Raw genomic sequence first — 12,669 nt, forward strand, 5'->3', positions numbered from 1 at the left:
AGAGCAAGACTCCATCTCAAAAAAAAAAAAAGGAAAGAAAAGAAAATCAAATGGACATGGGAAATTGATGTGTTCAGCTTCACTTTATGTGCCCTGTTTTTATTAGTGGTCCTGAAGCTTCTTCCAATTTGATCAAACCATTGCTGGCTTCCTGCTTTAGGTTGGAGGGCATCTTGATGGCCTGGAAGCCAACACGAACAAGATCACTAGTTTTACCCTCTGCATGTTCCATTTTTCTAACATCAAATGTACCAGTTACAAAATTGTGAATTTTCTCATAAAACCGCCCTCTGGAGAGAAGCATAGGATTATTATCTCTTCTCAAACAGCTGCTTTTTCTTCCTGTAGACCCCTGTAGGTATAAGCTAAAGCTGCCTTCTCATAAGAAATGCTTGTCATAAGAAAGAGATGAGTGTGAAAATGCCTTTTTATAGAGCCTCTGTCTACTTCTGTTATGGGGATTATTTAAACATGAAGGAATTTCACTATGATTTAAAATTGACTACCCCCTCCATCTCCAATTGCTTCTGGATCACCTCCCCAGCTGTTTAAAAAGTTGTTGAGCCATTAACTGCTGTGGAGGCTGCTCTGAGCTCCCTTTGAAATGGGGGTCCCCCGGCTGCAGTACATAATATTAATGAGCAATAAGTGATTGCCTGCTGCTCTCTACACCAGGCCCTTCTGGGCTCTGACAAGTGCTACCGCCGCCTCTGCATGGCCTCCTGGCCCACCATGCCTCCAGAGTGATGGATGCCCCTGTCGGCACTTCTGCTTCCACAGCTGACTGGGTGTCTTGCAGTCAGCCTATTCCAAGAGCATGGACCTGGGAGAACTCTGCCTTCTCCGTGCTGTTTATCAAAGCAGTCTGGGTGCTCTTTAACAGAAAGTACCATCTGACCCATTCTACAGATGAGCAACTAGATCCAATTTGCATTCAAAAAAGGAACTAGATCCAATTCGCATTTTAAAAAGGCAGAACTGGGTCCTGAAGCAGATTCTTAAATCCCAGTTTTTTTCCAGGAATGGAGCAAGAGTCCATATTAACTTTCCAAAACCAGACAAATAGCGAAATATCTCCAGGGCAAATGAACAACTATGAAAGGGTAAAAGAGTTTCAGTCATCCTCTTATACATTTCATGTCCCCTACCACCCTGTCACTAAAGGAGCAGAAAAATGCTTCTAGAATTGTTGTACTTAGGATCCTACTTTATAAATCACAGTTAGTAAATAAGCAACGTACTGGAATTGCTATAAGAAATTGAAAAATCAATATGATTTTACGTTTTCATTTCAATAAACATCAATGGCTGACTTTGCCATGCATTCATTAACTTTTGGTTAATGACTCCACTTTTGGAGCTTTGTTGAGAGCTAAGCTGGCTTCCTGCCCTCCATGTCCTTTGACTGAAAAGCATGGCCTTGATTCCTTCTCTCCTAAAAGGAGGTGAGATATCTCAGACTGTGGGAGTAGAAGCATGACAGCTACCACAGTGGTGTCAGGCACCACTGTAAAAAAAATTTTGTTGACCCACTTAATCCTCACAACCTCCCTCTGAGGACGGGACTGTTATAATCACCACCTGACAGATAAGAAAGCTGAGAGGTTAAGTGACTTACCCGAGATCACACAGCTGTAAAGAACAGAAATAGGATTCAAACCCAGGCAGCCTGACTCCAAAGCCCATGTTCTTTATCAACAGACTAATCCTCTCTATGTAGTATTTGTGTGTCACAGGGAACTCAAGAATTTCATTACTTGACCCCCACCAAACTAATAGCTCTAAACACATGGAAACTTCCCTCTCTAGAGGTGAGAACTTCCACATCTGCCTCCTGAGAAGCAGCTAACTTTACACTTAGTTCACAGGACTATTTCAAATTCAATGTATAATTTACTTTTTTAAAAAATTTTTTAAGAGACAAAGTCTTGCTATGTTGGCCAGGCTGGTCTCAAACTCCTGGCTTCAAATGATCCTCTTGCCTCAGCCTCAGGAGTGGTTGGGATTACAGATTTGAGCCACTGTAACTCAACTTCTCAATTTTGAAAACCCATTGTAAATTTATAAAATTTGAACCTCTGAAGCAGTATTTTTCAAAGTCCATCCCATAAACCCACTGCATCAGCATCTGCAGGGGATGTTTGTTTCAAACATGGAATCTGAGCTTCACCCAGACTCACTGAAACTGAATCCCCAGGAGTAGGTCCCAGTAATCTGCGTTTTTAAGAAGCACCCCAGTCACTCTTATTGACAAGATTTACAATAATTATAGAGTTGCATCTGGAAGTTTCAGGAGCTTTGCACATCATCAATTCAACTGCAGATTGAATTGCAGTGGCTTTCAAAGCCACTCTGCATTCAACAGCTATTTCAGGGAGGATTACAATGTGCAAGAACTGTTCCTAAATTGTTGTAGTCTCCTTCTGTGTGAGCCAGCTGGTTAGAGAGTTTGAATAATTTCCCAAGTGGCTCCAGTTAAGTGGACACTTGTACACTCTGTACCTATGAAAATATAGAAAAGACACAGTTTTCCACCCTGGACCCAAAGTGAGTCTTTCAGAATGGGACTCTGAATCATCTTTCTTTTTTGCTAAAAACCCTCCTAGAGAACATAACGTGAACTATGAAGGTTTACATAATCTGGCTATGCCCACCTCTCTGGCATTACCTCACCCACTCACTGCTCCAGCAACCCTGAACTGCCTTCAGATCTTCCAGAGTGCCAAGCGCCACAGCATCTTTTGCACATGATCCTGGGGCATGTTATGTACCCTCTGCCCCAGCACCTAATTAGCTCTCTCACTCTTCCATCAGAGCTCAGCTTCAATGTCACTTCCTCAGGGCAACTTCCCAGGCCTGCCACAAGTCAGGGCATCCTCTTTTCTCCCACTTTTCCTTCTGCTGTTCTTCCTTGGCACTCACCACAGTTTTTCAGTTTTTGACTGTATGGTAAACTTATTTTCATCAGTCTCCTCAAATAGACTACAAACAGGAGCCATAATGCTTTGTGCATTCTGGTATTTAGCTGAGCACTGGCTACATATTAGGCATGCAATTCATTGTGGTATATCAATAATGAAAAAAAAATTAATTCATTATGTTGGAGATAGAGTTTTGATTCTCAGTCTAAAATTTAACATCCATTCTATAGACAAAGATTCTGCATTTTCCTTTCTATCTCTGTCTTTAAATAGCAGTGGAGATGGTTAAGATTGGAAAGTCTGAACTCTAAACTTCTTTACACGTTCTAGATCCCTTTACTGAATGTGTCAACAGCTCTAATCCTGATGCTATTTTTAAATTGCTCATAATATGGTTATATAGTCATTAGCTGTTAAAGTTGATAAAAGAGTGGAAGTTTCTGATTTTGAAAAACCACAAGGTAACTAATTATTTCCTCTTTTACTTCAAAGGCTGAAATGGATTCTTGTTATTGAACAGGGTAGGGAACATGATGAGCCTAATTGGTGACAAGATAGGTTTTGTTTAATTGTATTTTTCTTCACTTTCAAGTGTGTCTTTAGTCAGCTATGTGAACTATCATTCTTCTCTTTTGTATGAGTATTCTCTATACAAGAACACATCTCTCACAATAATTTAATCACGATGACTTTTGTTTAAGCTAATTTTGACATATATGATGGATTCCCAGTGTTCTAAATGACAAGTATGTTAATAGCTAGAATTGTTCATCTCCTAAGACCCATAGAGCATTTAAATTATTATAAAACACTGTCTTCTGGGTATCTTAACTCAAAAAATTGTATCTTACATGATACATATATCAAAACCTAACAATTATAAGTGGATATTCTTCCACTCATTTTTAGAACACCTCCCTAAGGAAGCTAAGTGCCAGGAACCTCCCAAATTCTCTGTGTGTTTCATATTATGCCTTACAGTGGAAACAGATTAGAGAGCCACTATACAAGTGGGTTAGAGATCTTGATAGCCAAGCAGTCCAGATCATCTTATATTACACCTCATACAGTTTGGTTGTACATTCCTACTGTCACCTTCCAAAGATAAAAATCTAACATTCATTTCACAAAGCTCTATGGGAAATTATGGGTAATCATAATGTTCACTAATAATTACACTTCACATCTCCAGTGTTCTTAACACTTTTACAGGAATTACCTCCCTCAGTCCACACAACAACCCAGCGAAGTAGGTACTATTGGTAAGCCCATTTTATAAATGAGAAGACTGAGACATAGACAAAGTCATAGCTACACCATTACTAAGCTCTTCTGGAACTCAGGTAGTCTGCCTACAAAGCACCCACTTGTAACTATTAAACTGGAAAACCTCTCATACATACTTATGGAAGAGCAATGATTCAGGGATCTTGGTCCTGCTTGCTTGCTGTCTCTCTATTTTTCCTTTAGGAGATGGAGTCTGGAGGGAATACGTTTTATTTTGTTTCATTCTGAGAGAAAAGCTGAAAGTGAGCCTTCTTTCTTTCTGAACATCTTTTTCCAAAGCCATTTACCTTCATCTGGGGCTAGAAAGGACACTGATTCCACAGACAGAGCACTAATGAGCTTCCTTCTCTATCTCCCTCTCTGTCTCTCTGTTCTGCAGTTAATAGCCAAGATACCAACCATCACGGCAGTCTGCAACTTGCACGGGGAGAAGCTGCAGGTATTTAAGCAATCTCATCCAGAGATAGTGAATACACTGTTTCCTCCGTTATACAAGGAGCTCTTTAATCCTGACTGTGCCACCGGCTGTAAATGAAGGGGACAAGAGAACTGTCTCATAGTCATGGAATGCATCACCATTAAGACAAAAGCAATGTGTTCATGAAGACTTAAGAAAAATGTCACTACTGCAACATTAGGAATGTCCTGCACTTAATAGAATTATTTTTCACCGCTACAGTTTGAAGAATGTAAATATGCACCTGAGTGGGGCTCTTTTATTTGTTTGTTTGATTTTGAAATGACCATAAATATACAAATATAGGACACTGGGTGTTATCCTTTTTTTTAATTTTATTCGGGTATGTTTTGGGAGACAACTGTTTATAGAATTTTATTGTAGATATATACAAGAAAAGAGCGGTACTTTACATGATTACTTTTCCTGTTGATTGTTCAAATATAATTTAAGAAAATTTCACTTAATAGGCTTTACCTATTTCTATGTTTTTAGGTAGTTGATGCATGTGTAAATTTGTAGCTGTCTTGGAAGGTACTGTGCATGTATGTAATAAGTATATAATATGTGAGAATATTATATATGACTATTACTTATACATGCACAGGCACTGTGGCTTAAATACCATACCTACTAGCAATGGAGGTTCAGTCAGGCTCTCTTCTATGATTTATCTTCTGTGTTATATGTTACCTTCATGTTGGACAATCAGGATTTTGTTTTCCCAGCCAGAGTTTTCATCTATAATCAATGGCAGGACGGTATCAACTCAGAAATAAGTCTACAAAGGAATAAACATACTGCGTGGCCTCTATATACGAACTCTGTTTCTGAAAGTGACATCAAAGCCTTGTCAAAATGGTAAATATTGAGAGGGGAGAGTATTTGGAGCCATTTTCCTGTTTCAAGAATTAGGCCACAGATAATATCACAAGGTCCAAGACTTTTTTGACCAAACAGTAGCTATTTTCTATTTTGCACCAGAACACATAAAAACATTTTTTTCTTTTGGATATTCAGTTGTGAAAGAAACTTGATTTCACTGCTTAATGTGTCTTCAACTGAAAAATACAATCTGTGGATTGTGACTACCAGCAATTTTTTCTAGAAAAATTAAAAGAATAAATCAGAACCCAGGGCAACAATGCCACTTCGTATAAACATTTTCTGTCTCACCATGTTTTGGCAAGAACAGGTAGAAAGAGAAGACACAGAGTAAAGAAGTAATTCTTTATATTTATTCTCTTTAATACATTTGTTAGGAAAAGTGGCAATAAAAGGGGAGGCATATTGTAAAATGCCATAATATAAAAATATAGCAAAAACTTGGCAAATCAGAAAAAAAAATCTGTGTTATTCCAGGGAATGAATATACCCCAAAGCCAAAACTAATTCCTATGTAATTTACAATTATATCATCCATCTAACCTAGCAACTTTTAAAGAATATTTTTTGGCAACTTTTAAAAGTAAAGAATACAAGGGTGACATTAGGATCAGAGATTTTAGACTTCCTTGCACAAATTCTCACTTCTCCACCTACTCACCAATGAAATTAATTGTAAGAAAAGCATATATTCCAAGGCATTTGTTCTGCCTGTGTCCTGGAGGCCTATACCTTTGGTATTTTCTGATCCAAAACAAAACTTAGAACAACAACAACAAAAAAAAACAAGCTAGGAGAGAATTTTGTGTCTAAGACAATGAAAATTATGGTCTCCCATAAGCATATCCCAGCCACCAACGCCTAAAGAACTGTCCTTTTCTCCTTGTTTACACACACACACACACACACACACACACACACACACACATCTGCTTTGTAAAGTTTCCATCAGTGGAAACTTTGATTTTTTTTTTTTTTATCTCTTATGCTCTCCTGAAGCTCATGGTTGAGTACCATCTCCAAGATACCACAGAACTCCTGATTTATGATCAAAACAGTAGTGTCGACTTTTTCTTTTAGAAAATGGAACATTTTCTCACCTCATGATTGATGAATTCTAAACCAATGGGGAAAAACAAAAAGCCTTTAAAATAATGAATCTCTTTCTCAACTACTGTTATATTCAATTAATTTAACTACATTGAACCAAATTACCTTTGGTTCTAAGAAGACAGCTGTAGACTGCTTATTATGCTGCTACAGGGACTCAATTCTTTTTGGTGTAAATGTCACTCCTGCTAGCTCTTTGTATAAAGAATTAATTCCCAGAGTCATATTTCCTTCTAATGGAAAGATTACTCTACTGATTGCTAGGAAAACAGGGTAATGGAAGGCACTCAATTAAACCAAGCCGTTTCCAAATGCAATGTATGTTTTATGATTGGCTTGTGATAGGCAATGCTTAATGTGTCTACTTGGTGTTTCCCTTTGAGCTTTGAACTTATGTCAAACTTTGTTTTCATTGTTCTGTTGGCCTAGTGTTTTCCATTGTCAGCCTTTAATTCCTGCTCAGTTGCAGAGGGAATTATTTATTTCCTCCAATTTACCTTAGAGGATTTAAATTGGCTCAATTGATGAAGTGGCTCAGAATTTTTTCCTCCCTTTTCCCATGGGTGATATAGGAAAAAGATTGTTCCTCACATTTACCTTGGGAGGTACTGCTTTTGAATCTGTGTTGTTTCCACTAGTGTAAGCATTTCACTGGGGCGGCATGGACCTTTTGAAGCTGGAAGAGAGGAAACAGAGCTAGCGTCTGAACTAGAACAGAACAATGGCAACCAGGACGTACTCAGCCCACTTAGTTGAGAGAAGATTTCTAGTTTGAGTTACAGTTGCCCAACCAACTCTTAAAAGAGAATCCAGTCATGTTTTCAAGGTAAAAAGCCTTAAAAAGCTGTCCTTTAAAGATCTCCTATGACTGCACGTCAAGGTATTTTGTACATGCAATCCCAGAACTTTGTTCCTTCCCCATGAGGACTAACAAATGTTCATAACACTCATGATCAAGCGTGCACTGAAAGAAAAAATCCACAATCTGTGCTTCTCATGTCGTGCTTCATAAATGACAATCACTGCTTGATGCAGATGTTGCACTGTATCCACTCAGGGATGTTTCATTAAAAAAAATACATCAAGAAGGAGGAAAAAATTAAAAACAGGAAAATGACAACAAAATGTAAATGGTATAAATTAAATATGCCACTGAGAGCACCTCTCTGACAAGGCTTTCAGATCAACAAGCAGTAACTTCAAGTCATAAACTGGATTGAATTATTTGGATTTGCTGAAAATTTGCACCCAAGTAAGGATAACTTGTTCTCATTTTCTAAACTCTGCTAAGAGCCAAATAATCTAGCTGCCCCATTCATAGGAATTTTTATCTCCCTGCAAATTTTCTATACAAATCCTGAACAAGGAAAATACAGAAATCTAACTGGCATTAGATAAAATGGACAAGTGAGGTGAAGCTGTGTGAATTCAAACTTCAGTGTACTTGTGGTCCATAAAAAGAAATGGAAATTTTGGAGGGAAAATAGAAGAGGAAAGGATTCCAAATCTGGTTTGACACCCATATATACCCATACTATCCATGACTCATCTTTGTGCCCCTTTTTCTGTGGCCTTTTTTTTGTTTGTTTTGAGACATAGTCTTGCTTTGTTGCCCAGGCTGGAGTGCAGTGGTGCAACCTCTGCCTCCTGAGTTCAAGTGATTCTCCTGCCTCTGCCTCCCAAGTAGCTGGGATTACAGGCATGTGCCTCTACACCTGGCTATTTTTTGTATTTTTAGTAGAGATGGGGTTTCACTATGTTGGCCAGGCTGGTCTTAAACTCCTGACCTCAAGTGATCCACCCACTTCAGCCTCCCAAAATGCTGGGATTACAGGCATGAGCCACCACACCTGGCCTTCTATGGCTCTTTTATCCCCCAAAGACTGAAAGCTGAAGGTAGAGATGTTCTCCACAAACATACCCTTTCTGAATTTCCTGAATTTCCCTTGTTTTAACACTGTGTTCAGGGCTCTGGACTAAAGTACCTCTGAGTAGGTAAAATCAGATAATATAATGGTCTCCTGAGTGATTAGATTTCTTTGGTAGATTCTAAGAGATCCTAAATCATAATAACTCTGCATATTAACAAGATGTACCAGGGAGGTATCAGTACATTTCCTATCATAGCTGCCTGGTTCAACGTATAACTTCACAGCAGTCAAGCTAAACTGTTTGTAGAAAACCATAAAGGTCAACTCATGCTCACTCTCTACAATGCAATGTGAACCAGACTTAAAGACAAAAACAATTCTTGGGTCCCAAGGACAACCTAAAACTTACCAACTTTTTACAGAAGCAACAACCAGATGCAAATAATGGCAGTGTTGTTCTATGTTCTTTGTTAGTTTATTACAGAAGCAAGGAAAAATTCTACTTCTCTTGGAAATTAGAAGAAATAATTTTTTCCTGACTCTTTTTTTCTATAAACTTTTATTTCCAAGGAAGCTGCTACAGTTGGCAGTAAATTCAGCCTGGGGACGTCTGTGCCCTGACAGAAGCACCATTCAATAGAACAGCAATAACTTTAAAGTGTGCATCTGTAGTGAAACTGCACAGAGTCCCCTGTATAAAGAAGAGGGAAAAGCCTACCATCTGCTTTAGATGAAGTGCTATTTGATGTTCTGTTTCCAATTGCCAGCACAAGCAGCAACTAGAGTAAAGGCCTGATGTGGAAAACTATGGGGGCCTTTCAAAAAAGAGCTGACACCCTATTCATTTTTGGGTCTCAGGACCAGAGGGTACAGGGTAGAGGGTACTTTAGCATTTAAAGCAAGGGTTGAAAATTCAAAAGCCTAAAAGGGCCTGGGGGCTTAATGCAAATGGTTGAAGCAGCCCAGTGACAAGCTCACCAGGACATGCCCTGTGGAATAAGGTACATCCACGATTTAGCTGACGCTGAATGCTGCTAGAACTTCTGAATTTTATAAAATCTCTCAAGTTATACATGATGGCAGTTGATTTGGAGCTTAGTGCAGACCAAATAAATACATCACTGAGCAGAAGAGAGTCCATAGATCGTCAGCTTGCAGCCTATGGTTTAAAACAAAATTGTATCTGGGGCCAGCTCAACTAGAGCAAGTCTGGCCAGATCCAACCCTGGACGATATTAGAATGATATTAGTTTTGGAAGGAGGGGATGGAGACCTTGCCCTTCTGATACTCAATTTTGTTTACATACTTGATTGTCACAACTAGATGATATAATAGGAGGTCAGCTTGGAAATAGCAGTCTAAAAATGAAAACAATTCAATTTAGTGATGGCTTATAAGAGACACTTCAATTTGTCTTGCCCAAACTCCCTTCTTCATAGAGCCAGGGGGCTAGGTTTCTTGCCACTTTCTTTCTGAAAGGCAAATACGTGACTTTTATTCTTTTGGGTATCAATGTTTCTTTAACTGTGTCACTTCAATATCTGCGACAAGTTTTTATTTTCCCTTAGTCGTATGTGAAGAATTTATTCTATAGTTGTGATAATGTAGTCCTCCATTGTTCAGAAGTGCAGACCATGGATTCCTATGCAGCAGATGGGGGTTATCTGTTTGTGCACTTTTTTCCTAAGCTGCTGAATTTCCTCCGAAGTGAATGGGCCATAGTAATCTTTGCCTCCTGTGTGACTGTAAGCATGGCCTCCAGTGGATCAGAGAAAGCAGCTCAGTGATTGTTCTCATGGCCAAAAATAAAGCACAAGGGTTACCAGAATTGAATGAGCCCCGTTGAGGGCAGCCCAGGGCATCCGCACCCCAGCTGGGCAGCTCAATCCTTGTATTCAGCTATACTCTTCTGGTGGTGACTGGTGGCAAGCATTCGCGTGCCTCTGTCACAACCATATGTAGACACACATTAGGTATGTCTGAAAAGCTACAAATCCCACATCCAAGCACAGTACCGTCTGCTTCATCTGATTAACACACACACACAAGAAAGAAAAATTACACCCACAGAAAACTGAGTATGTATTGTAGAAATGTAGAGGAAAAATAAAAATATTTTTTCAAATGTAATTACTTTTAATATATGCTTGTGGAAGGTCTAATACAATGTATGCTGTCTCTTTAATTTTTGCTGTAAATAACTGGAGACAGTGAGTACACTGATTTTTCTATGTCTGTTTAAGCATAAGACTTTGTAACAATTTTTTTAGAGGGGGAAATCAACAAAGAGCAAATATGTACTTGCTTCCTTTATGCGTGTTATGTACTTCTCAGTTTTTTAATGGAAACTGGTTGTAACAGTTTAAGCATCTTGACGGGTCATTGGTGTTAAGTGTATGCTTCTTTTTGTAATATGACTGAGAAAGGGACAGGGCTGTCAATTAAATCTGCTCCAAAGAATTTGTATTGAAGATTGGCCTAAGACCTGCAAACTCTATCTGAACTAGACATATGAAAAGGGAAAATTAAAAAAAAAAAAATGTTGCCTGAGTTAAGTCATCTTTCCTTGTAGCAAATGGCTTTGTCCAAATCCTTTCTGCATGGAATAGCTTAAGGAAAACAAACTCCGCTTTCTGATGAACAAAATATTTTTGTACACGTTTATTTCTTATTAATAACCTGAGGTCAGATCACTCATTTGCTGAAGCCATAACTGACCTTCACCAAATAAATGTTGTAAAGAACCTGGGGGAGGGTTGGGGAGAAACTGAGAGGGAGGAAAATCCAAGGTATCATCAGCTATAGCAACACAGGCAGGAGCAAGTCGTTGAAACTGATGCTTTTCCTGCATCCCAAATATGACTTTAAAAGGCTAGTATTTTATGATGATTGATTTATAATAATAAAAAAGATATTTAGATTTAAATGAGACATTCCAATATTTTTGAAATCCCTGACAATGCTTCCTTGCTTTTAGGATTGAGAGAAATGATTTTCATATACTTCCAATGTTCAGAGATTTAATGTTTTTACCTTAGCTCCAGCCCACACTTGTAAAGTGAAGAGCGACTCTAAGCCCTCCAGTTGTTGAAACCTTGGGCTACCTGGGGCTTGGCTGTGCCCACTAACCTACTGCGCCTAGTGGGCAGCATGGGAGGGGTACACTTTGCATCTCATTAGCATGCACACCGCTATTGGCATTGCATAAAAGTTGCATTGCCACAAGTATGTAAAATAAAAATATTCACTCTAAAAGGAATAATAATTCTACTTTTTTAAAAGAATAATGCCTCTTATAGTCACCACTGATTTTTCTGGAGTTTAATTACATTATTGCCATGTATTCTTATTGGCCTATAGAGGCAAAAGGCAAACCACAAATAAACCCAGTGACATATATAGTTTTAAAATCTACAATTTTCTGATCTCTCTCTCCTTGTTTAATATGTAAGCCCTAATTTCTGTATGTGTGAGTAAAACTGCAGCCTGAGTCATTTAGGAAGTAAGCATTGAGGTTTTTTTTTTAATTATAAATATACTAGAATAAAACAGCACTCCCTAACAATTAAAAAAGAGTTTTATATTACTTTAGAATGTAATAGGTTTTTGTCCTTATTTTATGTCCTGTAAATTATTAGTTGAATACTGTTAGCATTCCCGGATAATGCACACATGATTTCTGAATGTTTTCTGTAAATGACAATCAATGTTTATGAAGTTCCCTCCTTTAATGCTGAACAAAATTAAAAGAAGAAAAAGAAAAAAAGGACTTGCCTAATGGTTTCTTTCCTCCCCACCCCAATCCCCACCCTCACCCTTGGGAACAAGGAATGGGTGGAAAAGATAAGATTTAGCTTCAAAAACATTACCCCATGGGTTCTTACCTACAAAGTTGTTCTTTCTCTAGTAAGTAATGGGTAATTTTTTGTTTCAGGAATTTTTCGTATCCTCAGGGAGCTGTCCTGAGTTAGAAATATTCATTGAGAAAAGACTCAGAGTCCATTCTAGCCAAACAGCTTACCAAGTTACAATCAAAATGAGAGCAGCATCTCTCAAAGACAATGGCTCTCCTTTTCTCAGCACTTTAATAAAAGGAAGCCCCAGCTAGCAGAGCTATAAGCAACTCACCTGCAAGCA

At 38.4% G+C, this 12,669-nt stretch overlaps 1 protein-coding gene across 4 annotated transcripts in view; it reads left to right on the forward strand.

The window, feature by feature from the left end:
- RORB (RAR related orphan receptor B) overlaps positions 1-10,077 on the forward strand; it is a 189,243-nt gene extending 179,166 nt beyond the window's left edge. For 2 of the 4 annotated variants that reach the window (XM_017543235.2, XM_037743735.1), the window contains exon 10: positions 4,588-10,077. In XM_017543235.2, coding sequence (XP_017398724.1) covers positions 4,588-4,743 — 156 coding nt within the window. In that variant the 3' untranslated portion in view covers positions 4,744-10,077. The remainder of the gene's footprint in view (positions 1-4,587) is intronic. The other 2 variants (XM_037743736.1, XM_037743737.1) reach the window with 1 other exon arrangement.
- The last annotated feature ends 2,592 nt before the right edge of the window (positions 10,078-12,669 follow it).

This window comes from Cebus imitator, unplaced genomic scaffold (assembly GCF_001604975.1).
Source record: "Cebus imitator isolate Cc_AM_T3 unplaced genomic scaffold, Cebus_imitator-1.0 Scaffold150, whole genome shotgun sequence".
NCBI lineage: Eukaryota > Metazoa > Chordata > Mammalia > Primates > Cebidae > Cebus > Cebus imitator.